The sequence below is a fragment of the Conger conger genome, chromosome 17, assembly GCF_963514075.1.
Source record: "Conger conger chromosome 17, fConCon1.1, whole genome shotgun sequence".
Classification (NCBI taxonomy): domain Eukaryota; kingdom Metazoa; phylum Chordata; class Actinopteri; order Anguilliformes; family Congridae; genus Conger; species Conger conger.
The window spans coordinates 14952231-14976067 of NC_083776.1; the positions used below are offsets into that span (position 1 = coordinate 14952231).

General features: G+C 48.7%; 1 protein-coding gene across 1 annotated transcript in view; it reads right to left on the minus strand.

Annotated features, from left to right (window-relative positions):
* dnah7 (dynein, axonemal, heavy chain 7) overlaps nt 1-23837 on the minus strand; it is a 93875-nt gene that overhangs the window by 37104 nt on the left and 32934 nt on the right. The window contains exons 29-43 of the mRNA XM_061226922.1: nt 23390-23539; nt 20292-20474; nt 18276-18452; nt 17696-17827; nt 15352-15573; nt 13758-13955; nt 10847-11002; nt 8363-8531; nt 7935-8061; nt 7625-7844; nt 5939-6811; nt 4410-4639; nt 3753-4083; nt 2771-3117; nt 598-778 (exon numbers count right to left, since the gene is read on the minus strand). Of these exons, the coding sequence (XP_061082906.1) occupies nt 598-778; nt 2771-3117; nt 3753-4083; nt 4410-4639; nt 5939-6811; nt 7625-7844; nt 7935-8061; nt 8363-8531; nt 10847-11002; nt 13758-13955; nt 15352-15573; nt 17696-17827; nt 18276-18452; nt 20292-20474; nt 23390-23539 (3696 nt within the window). The remainder of the gene's footprint in view (nt 1-597; nt 779-2770; nt 3118-3752; nt 4084-4409; nt 4640-5938; nt 6812-7624; nt 7845-7934; nt 8062-8362; nt 8532-10846; nt 11003-13757; nt 13956-15351; nt 15574-17695; nt 17828-18275; nt 18453-20291; nt 20475-23389; nt 23540-23837) is intronic.

Genomic DNA, 23837 nt, shown 5'->3' on the forward strand with positions numbered 1-23837 from the left:
ACTCATGCGATACGCAAGAGAAAACACCATAAAACAATTTCCCTCCCTTCAAAACCATCAGCCCGGGTAAGCAAACTGAAACCGACAACTCCAAGTCCAAACATCAGCGATAGGGAAAAAAAAACGGGAACATGAAAGGCAACAAAATAGGCCACGAAAAAAGGACGACGCCCCCATTGGTTGAGATGGCAAACTGGCAGATACCAACTGACAGTCGTCCCGGCGGATTAGCGGCATAAAAAATGGGAAGAAAAACAAAAACAAAAAAGCACAACATTTCTGCAATTTCAAAGCCTCCTGATAGCAGATGAAAACAAAGAGATACAAAAAGAACCACAAGAGCTATTTTCCGCTTACTCTGAAGTTAAAAAGATGGCAAATAACCGCCTTTCCTCAACATTGGCGGAGCTGAAAAAGCTCCTTCCTCCCCCTGTGGAATCGCTAGTCGTGTTCGCGTTTTGCTCGCTCCAACCATCGACTGAAGCCATAAATACCTTGCTGCCATCTAAAGACCATTTTGAGTTCTGATCCTGCAAAATGAGATGCTAACTGCATTTCCCAGCACACCCGGAATTAATGGTCTTCCAGTCCCCTGACCTGGTTCTCGAGGTCGGCCTTCTTGTTCTTGTTGGCCTCCAGGGTCTCCTCCAGCTTGGCCAGCTTGTCCTGGACCTCCTTGAGGGCAGCCTGCTTCTTCTGAAGGCTCTCCATGGCCACGCTCAGCTCCCCCTCTGCCTGGGCTAGTTTCTCCTTCTTAGGGGCCACCACCTTGGCTACGCTGGAAGGAGAGAGGGATAGGATTAAAACCCCTATGCAGTAAAAATCCCTTTTTTCAATTCAGACGAGATTTTACTTTGTACTTTGTTTAATCTTAAAATTTGCACTGTTCTTATTACTTCACACTACAGGAGGATTTGGTGTTGGTCTTTTGGAAACTATTTTGCATCGTAAGCAACCTGGTAGTTTACATTTTAAGTACTTTTTTTCCCCCCATAAATGTGACAACCAAAGTGAAGCCAAACATGCCCGATAATTTGGAACGTCAATCTATTTGCAACCGCTCCGCTTTCATGCGTGAACCCCACTGCTGATGCGGGAGAGGGCAGACGCCCGCGGTTCTCCAAAACCCGAAACACGTCTTTCGCCGGCCCGCTTCTTTTCCACTTTACGTTTTAACCAATCACCAGTGCGTCGACTTAATTGCCTGCCAATCAGGAGCGAACCTGAAGTGATTATCCGAGACGGAACAGACACATTGTGTCAGACCTCAAGCTCTCGTGTTTAAAAATGCCACGCGGTACATCGAAATGAAATGTTACTACTTTCCTGTTTTAGAAATGTGGAAAAAGTAAGTACACATCTGTCCCCCGTGGCTTCCCAAAAACATTTTAAGACCGGACGTGTGCGGTATTGACCTTAGAAAAGCACAACCTCATTGCACCCTTTCAATACAGTGAATTTGCTCAAAATAATTCATGCGCTTCTTATAAATGATGCATTCCGGCCTTGCCCGCTTTGGCGCTTTCCGGGAGGGCCGGTTTTTAATTGCCGCATGCCGGGGGCTGGGATGCTTTGTGTATAACGGTACGCCCCGCGGTTTTAATTGCATTTTCATTGGTGACGGCGCGGCTCTCGTTATGAGATCGGTCGGTACTGTCGAGTTGGGAAGAGCGCTTAACAATTTATTCACTGCTGCTCTCAGGGAGTTTGGTGGAGTGCGTCTTAGCAGAGACGCTTGCAAGAAATGTCTTGACTTCGTTCCTTGTTCTTGTTCCAGTTCACTGGACATGTACTGTGTGGTTAGAGGAGCCTCTGCACCCTGACTCTGAAAGACCTTCGGTAAGATTCCCACTGTCTCGTAACTGAGACTTAAATATACCTACTGCCTCTCTCTTTGGCAGCCAGCATTAAAAAAAAGAAAAGAAATCACTGGTAGCTGGTGAGCTTAACACAGACGGAGATTTTTACTTAAACTGTTATTGTTACTGAACCTGTTTTTCAGATATAAAAAGCCCCCACTTTAGAAGCAGGGATCGCCATTGAATTCCGATTATAACTGTCTTGAGGCTCTTGACTTTAAATCATTTTAATTGTAACTTCAACTTCCAAATGCTTTTTTCCTCAGATTACCTGAAATTATTTTACAGGATGTGCACAAAAGCAGAGCTGCCACATTTGAGTCAGATAAAGCTGTAGCAAGAAAAATACAATTTTGTATTCATGAGATTCAATGTTTGACAGTCTTCCGATTCAATACATTTATGGATATACACACACCCATATGTGACCGCAAGTCGGTCACAAACACTTTTAAAGATTACAGATAATAAGCCTATTTACAGTCTCAGACACTACAAAAGAACCAGTTCATAATGGAAAATCTTTATATCAACTGCAAAACAAAAGCAGGTTCTGGACGAACAAAGGAATCAAGGAATTCTTTCAGCCTCCCATAGCCTCCATTGAAAAGAGATAATATACACTGCAGTAAAATCCAACTATGGCAGCTTGACCAGCTCAATTTCTGGTCATAAATTGCTCCAGCTGTGTATGAGCTGGTCATAAAGCTGGTCTAGCTGGGTTTGAGCCAGTCAACCAGCTAATGCTGGTAGCTTGTCTGAGTAGTCGACCAGCTACCAGCTGTTTCAAAACATAGCTTGAGCGGTAGGGTCAGCAGGGTTCCAGGGTATGTACACTACGGGACTTGGGAGCCAGAGACGTGGGGTACGGTCCGATGACGCGGAGGGGGGTACAGGGGGGGGGCCCTTACTTGTCGTAGGAGTCCATGGCGCGCACCCATTTGCAGAGGCCCTCCGCGGCAGTGGAGGCCGTGCGGATCTTCTCGGGGACGAAGTCCGGGTTGGTGATGTACTTGTTGCGGATGACGGACATGTAGCTGGGCGGGATGTTGTCCTTGTCGTAGTCGTGCAGGCTCTGCAGGAAGCGCATGTCCCCCAGCAGCTTCTTGGCGGGGCCCCAGTAGTCCTCCACCTTCTTGCCGGAGCCCGAGGGGTCGGGCACGCGGTCGGGCTTGATGCCCTTCAGGATGCAGATGGCCTCCATCACGATCTTCACCGCCGCGGGAGGGCTCTTCATGGACTTGACCACCGTGATGTCCTGCGGGGAGGGGAGTGAAGGTTCAAAATGTCTGCCTCCGCGTTCCGCGGGTGGAGCAGGGGTTTAAACGGGGTAACTGAATGATTTATGAGCTAATTTGAACGGCCCAATCGAAATCACCCTGGGTCTGTCTTTGTGTGCGTGCATGCGTGTGAGCATATGTGTGTGTGTGCGCGATTGAGTGCGTGTGCGTGTACATGCAGGTGTGTTTGAGTGTGCATGTGCATCTTTGCGTGTGCATGTTTGTGTATTTGTATGTGTGTATTCGTATATGCGTTTGTGTATATGTGTGTGCGCGCATGCGTGCGTGCGCGTACGTGTGTGTGTCTATATGTATATATGCATATGTGTCTGTGCATGCGTGTGTGTGTGTGAGTGCATGCGTGCGTGCATGCATCCGTGCGGTGTGTGTATATGTGTATATGCATATGTCGTGCGTGCGTGCGTGCGTGCGTGCGTGCGTGCGTGCGTGCGTTTGTGCGTGAGTGCGTGTGTGCGTGTGTGCGTGCGTGTGTTTGTGCGTACGTGAGTGTGTGAGTGCATGCGTGCGGTGTGTGTATATGTGTATATGCATATGTGCGTGCGTGCGTCCGTGCGTGCGTGTGTGTGTGCGTGCGCTGAACGTCCCGGCGTACCTGTGTGGTCAGAGTGTTCAGAGCAGAGAGAGCAGACTCCAGGATGGGCATGGCGATGGCCAGGTCTGCGTCACACTCGTCTTTGATGGCCTTGGCCGCCATGGCCTGCTCGTTGGCCACCGCCTCGTCTACCTTCACCACCTTCTCCGTCTTGGCCACCTCCACCGACTCCTTCTCGATCACCACCATCATCTCGTCCACCTCCTTGCTGGCCACCTTCAGCTGGGGCTGCAGGGCCTCCAGCTCCACCTGCATGGTGGCCACCTGGTCTGCGGCCGACTGAAGCTTCTCCAGGCCCACCTCGTACCGCTTCTTCAGCTTCATCACCTCCCTGCAAGCACAAGCAGCCAATCACGGCCCTGCGCATCGACGAGGTGTCCGATTGCAAACCACACCCATTATTTTTACATTATTGGCATTTGGCAGATGCTCTTATCCAGAGTGACGTACAGTTGATTAGACTAAGCAGGAGACAATCCTCCCCTGGAGCAGTGCAGGGTTAAGGGCCTTGCTCAAGGGCCCAACGGCTGTGTGGCTACACTGGGATTAGAACCACCGACCTTGCGTGTCCCAGTCATTTACTTTAACCACTACGCTACAGGCCGCCCTAAGCCCCGCACCCTGCACCCCGCACAGCCATTCGCGACCGCTCCTCACGTTCTCTTCTTCTCCAGCAGGGCTTTGAAGGTGGAGATGAGCTCCAGGTAGGAGGTGGGGGTGACGTAGTTGTGGCGCTGCAGCTCGGCCAGGAAGCGGCCGGACAGCGTGATGGTGGAGGTGTGGAAGCTCTGGCACATCTCGATGCAGCCCGCCCGCGTGTCGTCCGCCATCTCGATGTCCTCCAGGAACCGGGAGGCCACCGCCTGCAACGCATCGTCTGGCCAGCTCTGCCAGGGTGAGACACACAGAGATGACTCCGCGGCTGGTCGCACCTCAGTGGGCCACACGCCTGGTCCTGGGGAGCCGCAGGCTGTGCCGGCTTTCGTTGTTACTCGGCACTCGATCGCTCAATTAAAGTAGTTAATTGCACAGTTAACTCACCTCACCTGGTTTCTTGGGTCTGAATTGGTTGTTGCCATTAAGGTGAAAAAAAAAAAAACCCACACACCCTGCGGCTCTCCAGGACCAGCAGTGAGGACCACTGCCATAGAGCTATCAGTCCCAGACTCTTAATCTCTCATACAGGGCCTGCCATAGGCTTGCTGTAATCTGATTGGTTGTGGCAGATCTCTGCCACTATATCTGGTTGACTGGGGTGAGAGACTTAATGCCTACCCACCCCTCCCCCTGACTTGTATTTCCTGTTGTCTGGCGACATCGATCTCTCCTCTTGGCACAACTAGCTTCTGTGTGCTTCCAGTAAAATGGTCTAATTTCCACAATCTGTGGGAAATGACATATCTGCTAATGGTCAGCACTTCGCAGTAGCATTCTGCTTGATTTGCTCGATGACAAAAGTGGCTAAAATTGAATGCTAATTATGTTCACTGTATTACAGAAGACAATCGGAAACGTTGTTTCGCTGCACTATAGCATTATGTGTTAATTCAAAATTGTGAGGAGGATCTATAATCTGCCGTGGAACCAATCACAGAAATTATGTTCCAGCAAGCACTCTCAAAAGCTGCAGTACAAGTAACACAATGCACTGTAAGGTTGTATTTTCTGCCCAGTGCTTCAGACTTGATGTTTCACTGCAGATATGGAGAACTTCTGCTCTTTAATTAAGTAATTAGACCAATAGTTTACGTGATCTGTATCATAGGGTATATCGTCTGTAAACAGTAATTGCACTCACGGTTTCAGGCTAGCTCTGTCTACCAGACAATTTTGGAAAATAATTCCCAGGATGGGTAGAGTTGGTGTGTCCATCTCATTTGCAAAAAGGTTGCTATCTGACTGGTGCAAGTTTGAAAATGAGCGGTTAAAAACGAAACAAATCTGTGGGCGGCAACAATTTTCCCTTTCAATATCTTGATTGACATTTATATGACTTAAGAGGTATGATGCACTTCGACATCATGACTGGGGCAGGACCAGAATGCAATGCATGATGAAGGTAGCACGTTTACTGGGAAAATAAATAAATAAATAAACAGAACTACAGTGTAATTTCCCTTTAACGTCAAGGAGTTATTCTGAACCCGAACTGCAGTGCGGCCTCCGGCCCACGGGTGGCGCCGTACCTGGAACCAGTCGATGGTGCAGCAGTTGATGAGGGCGGGGAAGCGGCGCAGGCGGCCGCGGAAGGTGTCCCCGATGGGGCTCATGGCCAGCACCACGTGCAGCTGGCTGCGGCAGCGCTCCAGGAACATGTTGAAGAGCGCCAGCGGGCTGCCGTCCGTCTGCTTCTCGCGCTCCCGCTGGCGGTCCAGCACGCGCATGCGCTCGCAGATCTCCGCCTTCTCGTCCACGGCGAACAGGTTGGGCACCTCGCCCGTGTTCAGCAGGTTGCTGACGTCCTCCAGGAAGGACTCCAGCTTGATCTGCGTGTCGGTGAAGAGGAAGACGCCGTGCGCCTCGCCCTCCGTCGACTTGCGCATGATGAGCTTCAGGTCCTCCCGCCACTCGGCGGGGCCGTAGCCCTTGGCGATCTCCACCTGGAAGAGCTCCGACTCGGCCATGTGGGCGGCCAGGCGGGTGAGGGACTGCCGCCCGCTCCCGCCCACTCCCACCAGCAGGGCGTGGCCGCGCGGCTGCTTCAGCACGCGGGAGATGCGGCACACGTGCTCGATGGCGAAGCGGAACAGCACCAGGTTCATGGGCTTCTTGCTGACGTTGTTGAACTCCTCCAGGTGCGCCTCCACCACCTGCCGCAGCTGCTCCAGGCTGTGCACCTCGCGGTAGTTGGTGTCCTCGCCCTTGGGGTCGTGGAAGTCGCAGAACATGAGGCTGCGCAGGTCGTCCTCCGTCACCTTGCCGTCCCCGTCCCGGTCCAGGTGCTGAAAGAGCTGGTGGAAGTTCTCCTCCATGTGCTTCTTGGTCACCACCTGCAGGTGGCCCACCAGCCACGCCCGGTCTGCGTTGTCCACCAGCCGGTCGTAGTAGACCCGCTGCACCTGTATACCAGGACCATACTCACAGTCTATACACAGGTATATACCAGGACCATACTCACAGTCTATACACAGGTATATACCAGGACCATACTCACAGTCTATACACAGGTATATACCAGGACCATACTCACAGTCTATACACAGGTATATACCAGGACCATACTCACAGTCTATACACAGGTATATACCAGGACCATACTCACAGTCTATACACAGGTATATACCAGGACCATACTCACAGTCTATACACAGGTATATACCAGGACCATACTCACAGTCTATACACAGGTATATACCAGGACCATACTCACAGTCTATACACAGGTATATACCAGGACCATACTCACAGTCTATACACAGGTATATACCAGGACCATACTCACAGTCTATACACAGGTATATACCAGGACCAAAGTTCAGACCATACTCAAAACACTGTCCATCAACTGTCACTTTCCAGTTCACTTATGCATACATATCCGCAAAGTACCAATTAGTTAACGAGACCAAATTGCTTCATATTGGGTGAGTGTTTTTTTTGTTTTTTTAGTACTTCTGAACTACATCAATATATTAGTGTGTTCCACACAATTGTATTGATCCAGATCCTGAAGTACCTGTCAAGAGCCTGCTCCTAATTTCAGATGATCATTCACAGGAGGACATTGGTCTAATTTCAGATAATAATAATTTGAAAGAAGGGAACTTGTAATAAAGTAGCAGGACTGCTACTTCCTCCAAAGGAATAAAGACTAGCCGGATGAACTGGAGCAGCAAAGGGACAGAGGATGGGAGAGGACTGGGCCAAGTCACCTCGTGCACCCAGAGCCGCTTGATGTCGGTGGGCTGGCTGGCCGTCTCGGGCCGGGACAGACAGATGCCCTGGATGACGCGGGAGAAGTCGCGAAGGTTGAACAGGTAGTGGGACTTGGCGGGCGTGGGCAGCAGGTTTTTGGTGGCCTCCTTGTACACGTCCATGGTGCTGTTGATCACCTGACGGGTCAGGCTCTTAAACGGCGTTGGGAAGGAGAACCTAGCCATCGGGGAGAGGAAGGGAACACTCAATGACGGTTATGGGCTTTAGAGAAATCGCACAGAGAAGAACGTATAAATGTCTCTATACCGTATGGTGAGATGCCAGTCCAGGATCCTAGAGAAGATGGTGTACATGGTCTTCTCGTCAAAGTCGTTAATGGTGACTGTGTTGAAGTGGCGCAAGTAACGGGGAGTGATGGGATTTCTTCCACCACCTAAAGAACACAACCATATTAATCTATAATGAATAATTTGGGCCTGCCAATCATTTTCATCCAAAATTGAAACAGTTGTTACAGTTCATTAGACTAAGCAGGGGACAATCACCCCTGGAGCAATGCGGGGTTAAGGGCCTTGCTCAAGGGCTCAACAGCTGCGCAGATCTTATCGTGTCTACACCGGGGCTTGAACCACCAACTTTCCAGGTCCCAGTCATCTACCACTAGGCTACAGGCTGCCCAGTCTATTGGATGTTAGGATAAAGAGAGGCTCCTCTTTCAGGAGCTGCAGACTCACCGGGCGGGCCCATGGCACACATGACCTGGATGTCCACGAGCTTGATCATGCTGCAGTCTCTCACGTCGTACCAGTTCCAGTGATCCAGCCACTGTCTGAGCAGCTCCACGGGGGGCTGGGCGCCGTATACCTCCCGCATGGGCATGTTCACGTCGTCCACAAACACCACCTGCACAGGTAAACCACACACGAATACAGCCTTACACCACCCGCACAGGTAAACCACACACGAATACAGCCTTACACCACCCGCACAGGTAAACCACACACGAATACAGCCTTACACCACCTGCACAGGTAAACCACACACGAATACAGCCTTACACCACCCGCACAGGTAAACCACACACGAATACAGCCTTACACCACCTGCACAGGTAAACCACACATGAATACAGCCTTACACCACCTGCACAGGTAAACCACACATGAATACAGCCTTACACCACCTGCACAGGTAAACCACACACGAATACAGCCTTACACCACCTGCACAGGTAAACCACACACGAATGCAGCCTTACACCACCCGCACAGGTAAACCACACACAAATACAGCCTTTCACCACTGACACACACTACCTGCACAGATAAACCACACACAAATACAGCCTTTCACCACTGACACACACTACCTGCACAGGTAAACAACACACAAATCCAGCCTTTCACCACTGACACACACTACCTGCACAGGTAAGACCACACACAAATACAGCCTTACACAACCCGCACAGGTAAGCAACACACAAATACAGCCTTACACCACCCGCACAGATAAACAACACACAAATACAGCCTTTCACCACTGACACACACTACCTGCACAGATAAACCACACACAAATACAGCCTTTCACCATTGACACCCACTATGCACAGGTAAAAACACAAATACAGCCTTTCACCACTGACACACACCACCTGCACAGGTAAACAACACACACATACTACCTTACACAACCTGCATGCCTTAAATAGCCTACAAAGACCAATGTTGTATACAATTACTATAAAACACAAAATGGTAAAACACAAAAACGTTATACAAGCTATAAACACAAGTATACAACATGGTATTGTACCACTGACATACACAAGGTGTACAGGTATGCAATACACATATCTTGGTAACACTTTACAATAAGGTTACGTGAATTGGCATGAAATAATCTAGTTGTTAACTAACTACTGAGTAGTTAATCTGTCCAGCTTTGTTTATGTATTTGTACATCAGTAATTTGTGTTATCAACAACATTAGTTAATGCCAATTCATATTGGAATAAAAAAAAAACTTACTTTGTTATTTGTTAACGGTTAGCTAGTTGTAATGTTCATCATATGGTCTACTTACAGGAATATTTGTACATAGTATGAGTAACTAATACAATATTAAGTAGTTAACCGATATTAAGTAATGAAAATTTAATTTCATGCTTAATTAATTTGTACATCAATTAATTCATGTTAACAACTACAGTTGTTAATGCCAATGAATGTACCCTTATTGTAAAGTGTGGCCCATATCACTATTTCCACAGGCATACAACAGGCACATACTGAAATACACAATTTAAAACAACACCTACACATGTACACCAGTCGCAGACAAGGCTACGTGAGAGCTTCACATAAAGGGCAAACGACCTGTTAGTCCAAAGCACAGCCAATGTTGACGGGCAGAAAACACAAACTCGGAGCGAGAAAAGATAAAAATAACAAACGATGATAAATGTTTTGTCATCAGTTAAAAGGGATGTGGAGATATAATAGAGAGGCAGCTGAGGATAAGAAGCGGCAGAACATTGTTTGGGTGAGAGGTCTGAGAAAGCCCACATGCAGGGTGACGCCTGGGTCCTTCTGCTCGGAGTCCCCACTTCCTTTGACCAATGTCACCATCAACCCAATGGTCAGTTGCACCAAATTCTTTTATAATTTTATTTTTATGCATTGTCCAATAAATTCCATTATCAGGGTAGAGCCCTGTGCGTTTGCTCAGATTTACGATTGTACTATAAACTCAGCTTTAATGGTAGCGTCTGCGCTTCGGGTAGCTTGAACCGTTGTTTTGCCAAGTGCACTGGAAGGTGAGCTACTTGTCTAAATGAGGCTACCGCGCTATCTGAGCTCGTCGGGAAATATGCCCCAGTTGGGCCATTCAATTCAAAGGCTATGACTGCATTATTTCCAAGCAGGTTATGAACCCTTGTTCCCTAGTTGTGGGGGAATTTGCGAGCACCGAGGAGACATACAGGCAGATTTCTATATCCCATAAAACATGATCACTTAGAGCCTAAGGTGGATTTAGAGTGGGAGGCTGACTCTCGCTCAGCGTAATGTACTGTCACCCTGGCTCCGGGGCGCAGACGAACGACTCTCTTTCCTCGCGACCTTGCGACGCGAAACGCGGCCGGGACACGGGGCGAGCGGGTGGGAGGGCGGTGTGGGGGGGGGGGGGGGGGGCGCGGGCGGGGGGGGGCTCACCATCTTCTTCCCCAGCGGGGGGCCGTACAGGCCCTTGCGGCGCTTGTCCAGCTTGGACATGATGATGTCCTGCGTCTGCAGGGCCGTGGTCTGGGCTGAGAAGTTGATCAGAAGCGGGCTGTACACGTCCTTGTCCAGGTGGTTCAGGAGGAAGTTCTGCGGGGAGCAAAGAGAGTCGCTGAAAAACGTGCCTGACCATCGGGCTTACCACCCGTTTCACAACATTATTTTCCAGGACGTGTTATGTGAGCAACACTTTTAATATATAAAGGGTGAGATTTCAATAGCAGACTTGGGGCACCTGTGGTTTTGGTCTATAATAAATTACACCATATATTACATTAAATATTACACCAAACTATTTTAACTGTTTTCCAAATTTTTCATAAAAAATTCCAGGTTTTCCAGGATGTGAACCCTAACTATGACTAACAAGGGCGTTGCGGGCCAGTGGGCGAATTATCACAGAAAAGGGAAAGCCCTGTATTTTGTCCAGCTACCATGGGAGTATGGAGTTTGCTTGGGTGTTTGTGTGCAGTGCTGTAAATTAGCACTTTAGAAATCAGCCTCCGCAGTACCATTGCCTTGGTATGTGTGTGGTGCCTTCAAGTGAACACTTTTACTGATGCTGATTTTAACACACCGTGTGTCTATTGTGTTCTCACTTGTGAGCAGAGACACAACTGTGCCTGTGGAATATCCATTATTAAATATTCTGATTGACGACATGGGGATTGTTCCTTATGCTCCTTATGGCAGATAAAGTTAGCTAACACATTAAAATAAATATGGCTTAGCAGCAAGTTGTGAAAAGTGAAAACGAATAAAGTGAATCACAGTACTCATAAAAGGACTGCTAACAATACTGAATGAAAACATGTAAAAATTCTAGTGGATGTTACACTTATCTAACTCCAATGATAATAAACTGCTCAAATGCTCAAAGCTGCTCAAATATCATTCGTAAGATTTGCTAATTTAGCCAGCTTGCTAGATATCATGAATATTGGATAAAACATTATCTTATTTTTTCAGAATCATAATCACGGCAGAATGTTATGCTCCAGATGGGGTGAGAATCACTCTGACAGAGGTGGCCTAACTGAGAGAATGTACTTGTGACCTTGGCTTGTATTTTCAAGACTGCACATCGGGTTCAGTGACTGGTTCAGCATGAATCGGCAATGCATCATAAAGATGCAGAAATGAATGCAGCAAAACAACCGCAGCTGAGCATTATGCTTAATGGTGTATGTAGATTAGCCTATTTGCAGAAATGCAAAGTCATTTGCACTTTCCAGAAGTAAACAGACATGGCTAATAGAACATTTGTTCGGCATGTCATATTTTTAAATGGTAAATGGCTGGCATTTTTATAGCGCCTTTATCCAAAGCGTTGTACAATTGATGTTTCTCATTCACCCATTCACACACACACACACACACACACACACACACACACACACATCAACAGCAATTGGCTGCCATGCAAGGCACCAACCAAGCTGGTCAGCATTTGGGGTTTAGGTGTCTTGCTCAGGGACACTTTGACACACCCAAGGCGGGACTGAACCGGGATGGAACCGGCAACCCATCGACTGCCAGACGACTGTTCTTACCGCCTGAGCCAATACCGCCTGGGCCGATGCCACATTTAGTTACTTCTTTTCAGAAAAGTAGAGTTTCTTTGTTCTTAAATAGTTTGTTCATTAGTTCTTCAGAGCACGTCTTTCAGTGTCCTTTATGTATGATTACCAAAAAGAATTGGAACTGAATTTTTCAGTCGGGGTTTATAGAAAACAGGTTGCATCAATTCCAATCATAGCATGCAACTTCAAATGTATCTGTCTTTCAGGTAATTCTTATTTAGCGTGACAGGTTTTCTGCAGGAAAAAAAATGACCACCGCAGGTGTCGGACTAAAACAAATAACGTTTAATGCGTTTCCAAAGCAACCAATAACAAGGGTGAAGTGCATTTAGGAAGAAAGAAAAATAAAAAAGTGTAACTAGATGTATAATCAATGGGGCTGTTTAGGTGATTGATTTCGGGGCCGTGTTTGCGGTGGGATTCCGCGCACAGTCTCGGCTCGTCGTCGAGGCGAAGAGAGCCACGCGCTCCCCGCCCGTCTCGGTCATCAATTTCACCGCGCCGGCGGCGGCGTTACTGAGCTGGCGGCACAGAGCCGCCGTCGCCTGGAAACCGCCAGGACGTCCATCAGCGCCGGGCCCCTCCCGCTCCACCGCAGGCGCGCGGGGAGCGCAGTGTCGGGGGGGGGGGGCGGGAGAGCCGCGCCGGGCCTGAGCTACCCGTGCTCTTATCTGCTCACCACGCCTCTGGCACCGCGGTCTGTGACTTTCAGGCCGAGCGCGGGGTCACCGCGGGGTCAAACGTCTTACAGGGCCGCTCTGCATGGTACGCACACACTACGCCTGCGCCGCAGTCTGGCTGCACCCGCAGAAAACACACAGAGAAAAGTGGTGACGGGGAAATACTTTTCTATCTGCTATAGGTAGGCTGAACCAGGATGTCCAGTTCAGGACGTCACAGGAGCACTGATATCAGTCCAATGCTACGGGCCCTTTGGCTAGAAGGTGAGGGGTCATGTGGACTGTGCTTGGCCTGACTGGAAGCCTGCATTTGGGGCATCTGAGGCAGCATGTAGCCTACTGGCTAAGGTCCATGACTGTGACCTGGAAGGTTGGTGGTTCAAGCCCTGGTGTAGCCACAATAAGATCCGCGCAGCTGTTGCGCCCTTGAGCAAGGCCTAAAACCCCGCATTGCTGCAGGGGGGATTGCCCCGTGCTTAGACTAAACAACAAGTGGCTTTGGGTAAAAGCGTTGAATAAATAACGGTAATGTGCGGTAATGTGCAGTACTGTGTGGTGATGTGGTGCGGTAAGGTCACTCACGATGATGTAGACACTCTTGCCGGTGCCGGTGGGCCCGATGAAGACGGTGGGCTTCTGGTGGGTGATGAGGAGCTTCATCAGCGCGGAGTAGCGCACCGTGTTTTCCGTGGGGACGATGATCTCGTTGAACTGCATGTCCTTGGCGATGGGAGGGGCCGCTTTCAGCTCCTCGATCCACTGCTCCCACCGCCCCGTGCCCTGCAGAGGGGGGCAGGCCATCCAGCCTCGTTTATACACAAAAATGAGAGTGCCACGCAACCTTGTAGTCTGTGATGAGACTCCTGTTGTCTCTATGGTAACAAGATGGCAAACAGCTGATGTTTACATTTTTGAAAACACAGTGGCACCTGGCATAGCCCATCCATGACAATTAATTTCAGTGTTCCATCTGACTGTGTCTGCAAAATAACGAAATTCCATAGGTGCGCGACACTGAGGGAAAAGTATTTTGCGGCACTGAAAGTGCGTCATTTTTGTCATTCTACATTTGATCATGCTTATAAATAAGGCTTCACCCAACACCAGCAACCCACGCCCCAACTCCTTTCATTGCCTTGTGTGGGGTTGGAAATGCCTTTTCCAGGTAGTCCTGGGAGCAGGCTAGTCCACCTTCCACTCACCTGCTTCTAATATGCCCTGGAATGCCTCAACTGCTCTGCATTGCAATGACTATTTCCTTTCCATGTTGGCCTACCCAGCATTGTAACTCTGGGTCATAGAAAGGCTAAGTGTGCAACGCTGTGCAACTCCAGCAGCCAATGACGAGCAAACCTTAACATTCATGGCACCCTGCTTGGCTCTCAAGGGAATGGACAAACGCTTACAACTGGGTTTTCATACGGAAAAATAATTTCCCTCTCCCAACTTCTGAGGCTCTGGGCAGTTATGAAGAAGTGAAAACAGACTGGTAGGTATGTGTGGATGGGGGAAGGGGTGGGGTGGGACTGCTCCCGGGAACGTAGACCTCCTGCGGATACACCCGCCCCCTACCCCCTGCCTGTGCGCTATCAAGCAGGGTTCTCTGTGAGGTGAGCCACGGCTAATCCTGGCCTTAGCTGCTGGACTCTTTGAAGCTCCTCATTAAGCATCTCGCTATAAATCCCTCCCATCTTCTCCCCCATAGCATCCTTATCAACCACCGCCGCGTTCGTGCTTTGCTTCTTGATGGGTCTCAGACCATACTAGCATACTGTGTCATGCCAAAACCCACTATCTTAAGCTAAAGGGCCCAAGCAGCCTTTTCCAACTGAGCACTTGGAAATGTACTTCAAGACCAGTTGCTTTGGCCAACCATAATGGGCCAGCAACAGTTAGCAGTGCTCACACAGAACTCAGTGAAACTTGCTTAGTGAAAGTATGTCCTACAGGATTAGCATTGTTAACCCTGTTAGCCTCATCATGATTCGCAGCTCTTGTGCACAACTCACAACTCACAACTGTGAAACTCATAATCAGTCCTACAGGATTGTCACTGCTGGCTGAGAACTCTGTGAAGCTCACAGTCGGCCCTGCGGCATCAGTGCTCAGGCACTGTGGCCCCCGGGTGTTAGTCTGCAGTCTGTGTGGCTGAACGGGCCTCCCCGTGCAAGGGTACCTCCTTGATGAAGCGGTACTCGTACAGGGTGCCGTCGGCGGGCAGGGGCACGGTCAGGGGCTTGTCGGGGGGCCCCACGTGCTCCAGGATGCCGTAGCGCGTCCGCGTCTCGATGCTCAGGGCCCCGGTGAGGAGCTCCCGCAGAACGCCGTCGAACCGAACGCGCCCATCTTCCCCACAGCTGGCCCCCACCGACCACACCAGGGAGAACACGAAGATGCCCTGCGCACACAACAGCAGGGTCATCACCACACACAGACACGGAGAGACACAACGGCAGGGTCATCACCACACACAGACATGGAGACACACAACAGCAGGGTCATCACCACACACAGACACGGAGAGACACAACGGCAGGGTCATCACCACACACAGACATGGAGACACACAACAGCAGGGTCATCACCACACACAGACATGGAGACACACAACAGCAGGGTCATCACCACACACAGACATGGAGACACACAACGGCAGGGTCATCACCACACACAGACATGGAGACACACAACAGCAGGGTCATCACCACACACAGACATGGAGACACACAACAGCAGGGTCATCACCACACACAGACATGGAGACACACAACAGCAGGGTCATCACCACACACAGACACGGAGACACACAACGGCAGGGTCATCACCACACACAGATATGGAGACACACAACGGCAGGGTCATCACCACACACAGACATGGAGACACACAACGGCAGGGTCATCACCACACACTGAGACATGGAGACACCTGCACACACAACAGCAAGGTCATCACCACACATGGACAAAGAAACAAACAGACAGACAGATGAACAGTTGGGCAGACAGACAGACAGACAGGCAGGCAGGCAGGAAGACATACAGACACCTAGATTGATAGATGTGTTTAGATTACCGAGAGACAGACAGGGGCAGACATGTAGAAATAGATTACTCAGCGTCATTGACTCAGAGCCGGTGAATCAATGTGAACATGTGCATGGGCTTAAAATGCCAGCATGGCTGTCCACAGAGAAAGAGAGAGAGGGAGAGGGAGAGGGAGAGAGGGAGACTGATAAAGGGATAGAGAGACATTTCACCACAACTCTCACTGTGTAGCATGACAGCAGGCGTCAGGGAGAGAGTGACTGAGTAAAGTCATTGTGCCTCTTCAGCCTAATCCCCATACCTCCAGTGTAGTTTAAAATTCTGATTGTTTGATATCATTAAAAAAACTGGTTTCATGTGTTCACAGAGTTGATGTGAACCCACCCTAATAAGCTAAGCCAAAGAGAAGTAGCTTAGCTGGTCGATGCTTACTGTGGAATGCCCACAGTCTATGCCAAAGCCCTGAAACCTAAAGAAACTTGAAGAAACTTAAAATACTTGCTGCCTTTTGACCGTTTTGCAAACATTTGTTGACTCTCACTTGACAAGTCTCCTCTTGTGTTTTGTGCCTAATGACAGCGTCGTGTCAAGTGCTTTGGCATAGACTGTGCACACAGTAAGGGCAGGCAGACAGTTTGTTGACAGTGACAGAAAAGACGTGCATAATAAGCTGAATGAACTTTGAGTGGCAGTGAACCCCGTCGCCGTATCACAACTGCAGAGTGCGAGTTTGGTTTTTCACAGGTTTACACTTTTCCCTCATCGCGACACATCACTGCCCTTCCCAAGCCTGGCTGGGCCTGACAGCGTGTCAGTTCCCCAACGGACGCGGAAGTGTGATGGACGCGCAGACCAGATCTACTGGAGCAAGCATGATGGCTTCATCTGGTGGCAAGAGCCTGACTTTCTTATTTGCAATTTGGTGTAGCTAAATTGGTAGCCTAGTATAGCCTAAATTAGTGCTAGTCAGTGTTTCTGTCGTTATGCTGAGGAGTAGCTTACAGCGTATGATGTCACACATAACCTTTTGCGCTGCGTTCTAGGACGCCCAATCCCTGTTGTCGTTAGCTCCCCCGCTGATAACCTTGCGCTCTGACACCTCATTATTTACAAATTAATCACTGCATAAACCACAGGTGTCCACAAGTTATCCGTAAAGGGCCGGTGTAGGTGCAGGTCTGGGTCACCTGATGCGTACGGACGTATAAAGGTGTTGATTGAAGACCGTGATTGGCTAATTAGCCGAATTTAGGTGTGGTCGTGCTGGAGTACATCATCTGGGCACAGCTGTGTGGAGATGGTGCTTAAGGACCTGGCCATTGGCAGACGCTATTTCACAGGGGGAGGGGGGGTGCTGACATCGTGCCCTTGTGCAATGTCAACGACGTCGCACTCGCGCGCTGTAAATGTGCGATGAGGCTTCTGAGGGACGACGGCTACTCTCCTGGGGTTTTTCCGGAACGTCCTCCTCACCTCTAGCCAGGAGCAGATGTCCCGCTCGTTCATGGACTTGATGGTGGCCTCGTCCCTGAACTCGTCCATCAGACAGTCCATGAGGTTCATCAGAGAGTGGACCAGGTTGGTATCCGACGTGGGAGAGAGTTCCTGCACGACCAGAGAGCGGCCAAATAGCACATTGTGTAGTTTTACAGAGGCCCATGTTTTTATTGTTTCCATATAATTAGAGATTATACAGCACTCTGGTTGACGGTAGTCATTTTAAATGTGTTTTATAAATAAAGCATATACAAGCGCATTTGCCACTTTGATGGAAGTTTGACCTCTAGCAGTTCACTGACTTAACTAGACAAATTCAGCACTCAGGGCCAGAATAACCCAGAGACGGTGAACCAAGGCTAACTGGACCCGTCCGCAGTACAGGCTAACTGCACATGTCCCCTGTGTGTGTGTGTGTGTGTGTGTGTGGTGTGATCCAGTATGATCTATAGACGGTGAAACAGGGCTAACCGCACCCGTCCACCACAGAACACAAAGGGGAGGACAACAGAAAGCGAGTCATCCTGTAATGTAACACGCGCTGTGAGCACTGTACCTTGGTGCCCTTGCGGATGAAGTGCACGCAGGCGGGCACTACTCTGTGGAAGAGGCCGGTGATGAGCTCTTTGTGCATGTCGCTGATGGTCGGTGGCAGGGTGTTGAGCCAGGACACCAGGACAGGCTTCCAGCCAAGCATGTGGGGCTCCATGTAGATCATTCCACAGCGGGACACCTGAGCGCCCACATTCAGTGTTACACGTGCACGTCAGCACGCTCAAGCCGTGCACACAAGCCCCGAGAGGGCGCAAGAGGACACGTATGCACGTACATTAGCAGGTGTGTTAGCACTGTCACACTCACTGGCAAGCACTCACATTCACGCACTGACACATACATGCACAACAACACACAAGGTCAAACACATATACAGTTACACAAATGCACGCAAATACACACGTACAGTACACATCAATCCCAAACAGATAAAACCACAGGCAAGTGGTGATAGTTTCAAATAATTCTGATGGAGTGTATGTATATATGTATGGAGAGTATAAATCCACTTTATACAGCTGATCAATGTGCAGAGCTTAACCTCTTTATACAGTGAAGACAATCCAAAATAGCCTAATATAATCCAAAATAATCTTATCTTGATGCACAGTGCACAGCAATGGCTCAATACTTAATTGATCGAGTGAATCCATCGCATATTGATTATAAACTACACTGCATAAACGCGTGTCGTGCGCGCGTGTCTGTGTGGATAGAATCCCTGATTGAGCGGTGGGAATGAGGCTACAGTGCGCCTGTTGTGGCTTTACAGCCCGTGAAAGCCGAGTCCGGGGGCATTCGCGCCTCATTATTGTAACCATAGGAGCGACATAACAAAGGGACCGCGCGCTTAGCCGCTGAACCCCAGCGCTCTATTCCTGTTATTGCGCTACGGTATAAAGCCCACTTAAGGAGTCGTATGCTGCGGCTTTGTCGCGTCTAATGGGCTCGCTGGCAGACGCGCTCACTCTTTTCATAATGCCGCTAATGACGAATTATTCGCGGAATAAGCCAGGAGTCTCGTTCGGTGAACCGTGCTAAGTGCATGCCTTTTCCAAAACCCTCTGTTCGAGATGCCCTCCTGCTCTGAACTGCATTGTGGCATCTCATCTCATATTCTTTCATAAGAATTCTATTCTTATTTAGTGTCATTATTAACGATAATACAGTCACAGTGCTTTCCTCATACCTCCAACCAGTTTTGTTTTGAATTGGTTTCGCGCAACCGGAAGCTAGTAATGGAATAACCTTGAAATATTCAGTGCGTAACTTCAAAGATGCGTTCACGGGGGGAAAAAAATACCATTACCAGGCACGGGAGTTCTGCACTACAAAATTCTTGCAATATACAACATTTCCCAGAATGCCCTGTGTGCATCACATTACATTACATTGATGGCATTTGTAATGTACAATCCAGGACGATGTACAGTTGATTAGATTAAGCAGGAGACAATCCTCCTCTGAAGCAATGCAGGGTTAAGCAATGCAGGTAAGGGCCTTGCTCAAGGATCCAACGCCTGTGCAAATCTTTTTGTGGCGACACCAGGGATCGAACCACCAACCTTGCGGATCCCAGTCATGTGCCTTAACCACTACGCTACAGGGTCATGTACCCTAACCACTACACTACAGGGTCATGTACCTTAACCGCTACGCTACAGGGTCATGTACCTTAACCGCTATAGGGTCATGTACCTTAACCGCTACGCTACAGGGTCATGTACCTTAACCGCTACGCTACAGGGTCATGTAACTTAACCGCTACGCTACAGGGTCATGTACCTTAACCGCTACGCTACAGGGTCATGTACCTTAACCGCTACGCTACAGGGTCATGTAACTTAACCGCTACGCTACAGGGTCATGTACCTTAACCGCTATAGGGTCATGTACCTTAACCGCTACGCTACAGGGTCATGTACCTTAACCGCTACGCTACAGGGTCATGTAACTTAACCGCTACGCTACAGGGTCATGTAACTTAACCGCTACGCTACAGGCCGCCCCGACTCACCGTAGCTGGCGAAGCCACCTCCAGGTCCATAGGCTCAAAGATGAGGCTCATCTGCGGGGACATCTGTATGATCTCGCCGCTCATCAGACACAGCTTCTTGTTGTCGTCCAACACCGTGTTCATGTTCTCGATCCACACCGCGTCCACCGGACCGTCGAAGATCAGCCACTTCCTGTCTGGAGTCTGCCAAGGAGCCATATTCAGGATCTTTGCGCCAGTGCCCAGCTAACAGCTACAAATCATGAACTCAAGTCTTCATATCACAGTTACAGGTAGAAAACCTTACAATTACATTGTGGGAAATCTTTGGGTCTTCTGGTTAACATGCAGTTTCAAATCCACCTTTCCTTGTGTCATTTTTGTCACTTAAATGTGTCACTCATCATTTTTAGAATATGGCAGATGGAAGAGAGACAGTATGGGTTGGTGTTCATGGTCAAAGTACCCTGCTGCAGTTCCTCTTTCTCTCGCCCTTCCCCAAAAACCCTTCAGGGATTCCTGAAGCCCTAACTTATAACACAAATCGAGTGTTCCTCCTCCTCTTTGACACCTGAACGCAAGACACTACACAGACGTTCATACCAAGGTTATTTTTGCCTTTTGGACGTAAGAGATTGAATGCCCTGAGTGTTTAATCAAATGAAAAGAGCAGCCTGAGACAGTCAATAGAAGGACTCGTCTGGAACGTCTTTATAACATGTAATGGCTTCCTGGTGTGGAATGTGCACTTTTTCTTTGCGCGTGTCCTTTTCTGGGTCCCGGCAGATAAATGGGGAGGTATGAATGCTACATTCGGCCTTTTCAAAAGGCAGAAATATTCATTAGAAAGCCTGTCAAAGTCCAATAATGGGCGGCCTTGCCAAGCAATGTACCATTTTTGTTTAAAAAAATAAGGCCCTCAAAATTGATTCTTTTTCTTGTCTCCTTAAAAACAACCTAAAAAAGGCAAACTTAAAAACAATATTGTGCTTGCCTCTGCTTGCGATAGCTTAATTACCATTTAGAGCCATTTTTAAGTTTGGGCTGTGGGATACGCCGTCCTAAATGAACCTGAACCTTTGTCGGTTCTTCAGCTTGGCTTCCCACTCAGCCCCAGTACTCTCACTTCCTGCTGGGAGAAGTTTTTACGGCTGAGGCAGTTTGCTTTTGAGTTGTTCAGCTATATTTCTAAGTTAAGTTTTGGAGTTTTGTTTTTTTTGAGGTGCCTCATCATTAGTTGTGTGTTTCCTCCGGTATTGCTTTACTTTCTACCTCTTTTTCCTTTGTTCCTGTTGTACTGAAGTTGGAAGGATGATTCCTGGAAAATAATCTCTCTCCCACTCCCTTTCGCCCTCATTCCCTCCCTCCCTCCCTCCCTCCCTCTCTGAGGTGGTAATTTCAATGGGATGTCTTATTTCACACCTTTTTAGGTAATTATAACTAGAGTCTTTGTTCATCGGTGTGTGCATGATTTGATCTTGTTTGTATATTTATTATTTAACGTATTTAATCTTAAATCTGAAAAAGTTGGTTTTAAATAGGGTTTATTATTCTGAATTTCTCCAATATCAAAATGTAAGGCATTTAAGAGTGTCGTTCTACTGCTTGTTTCCAGGACTTATCCTTCAGATGGTAGTCTGTTATAGAGCGTGATGTTAAATAGCACAATCACAGCTGCCACTCCTAAACCGTGACTAAGTCTTACTTGCCCAACACGTGCGTGCTTCGATAGGCATGTTAAATTGGAGAAGATGACACAAGATCTTCTTGTCAGCTTAACGGATCTATCCGGGCTAAAATTACCCGGCAGCCATATGGCCATAGCTGCCGATGCCCTGAATTTTGGCCTCAACGCTCTTTTAAAAAATAACCACCTGCACAGAGACATTTGTGCCTTGCTCTATAACACTGCCACGCTGCCCTCTGGTGGAGCGGAAAAGACTTGCACATCCTCGTTACTATAGTTTTTTTCCCCATGTCAGTGGCGGTGTTCCGCAGGGTTTATCCGAGGTGTTTCCATCACCCCGACGGCAGGCTAGCGCTTTCGCTAGCAGGCCCATGGTTCACGTTATGTTCTCAGCCATTCTGGCCTCTGTGCCTTATTAAATAGTTGGGATTGTCACGGTCAAAGCACCCTTCCCCAAAACACAACAGAATTGGAGACTGTTCCATGGAGTTGCTCGAATTCTGCACTGGTTTCCCCTGTTTGAATTAAGAAGCCAGTGAACTTGGATTGACTTTGGTCTTCACAGCCCAGGCCCCACAGAGGAGCGCGGGTCGAGGCGAGGACAGTGACCTGGGGAACTGCAGGGTTCAGATCCCAGGCAAGCGACAGCGCCATGCTTCTGCGCTGACCTCCAGCCAAGAACTTCACGTGAACTTTCACTGAATCCCTCCAGCAAAAACTCGACTTAAAAATAGACGCAATAGGAACATAATGACTCTGTGGGGCAGTGTGATAATTAAATAATAATGTGCAATCCCAAAAACTGTATCACTCAACATAAAGTCCATTAATACTTAGTTGCAAGAGGGTTGTTTTGGAAAAACTTTGAAGGTCTGCAATAAGACTGGAAATGCAATTACAACACTATAGTCATGCAAAATAAGATTGTGAGACCAATAATTATGTTGAAATAATAGTTTCTCACTCATGTTCATATGCTATGGCAACCCGTAATATTACACCTGAGTGCGAGACTTGAGAAATAAATTAAAATTCTGACTTTTCTATTTATTTTCTGGTATTTCTAATCATTTTCTACAAGAAAATGCTGGGTGTAAATGCAAATGGCCTTCAATGAGAAATGTAATTCCTTTTGCTGTCATGTAAGGGAGAGATCAATCTTCCATGTCGGACACATTCTGGAGCATAGCACTTTCCAGGACTGACAGCCTACGTTCCACCTTTCGTCAGCTGGGAAGAGCAAATCACTGCCTAATCTATGAGAGCGTATGATTCATAAAAAAAACCCCTTAACTTCACAAAAACTACTTTCCCATTTATTTAGACATTACAATGTTAAAATCGAAGTTTCAATTTACAGGCCGTGTACTTACGCGAGCGGCCCGGGGAATTCTGGGAAGTGTGTGACAGGGCCGGACGGGCGAAGGCTCACCTGAGACGTGGCGAAGGCCCTGTAGCTGACAGCCAGGATCCCGTCCGACCACTCGTGCGAGACCGGGTCGAACTGACCGTACAGCTGGCCCATGGTGATAGATTTGGGGTTGATGACCGTGATCTGGACCTTGTTCTCGTCCATCAGGCCCTAAGAAAGGAAACACACGGTCGGTATTGACCCGCGCGGTCTCCGAACCGCGGTGGTCGCCCCCGCGATCGAACGCGCGGGCAACCAAGCGGCCGTGATCGATTTAGCGCGCCGACTAGCGGCAATGCTAACCGCACACCTCCCAAACATTTCCTGATTTCCTGATTGCCTGTCCCGGTAAGAGGAGACGAGCTTTGTGAAAGGGGCCGACCCCTTTTCTCGACGGGCGAGAGAGCGCTACACCGAACAAAAGGCAGAAGAGGGGGAGAGGCGGCCGGCGAGCCGAGCTGTCAGGCGC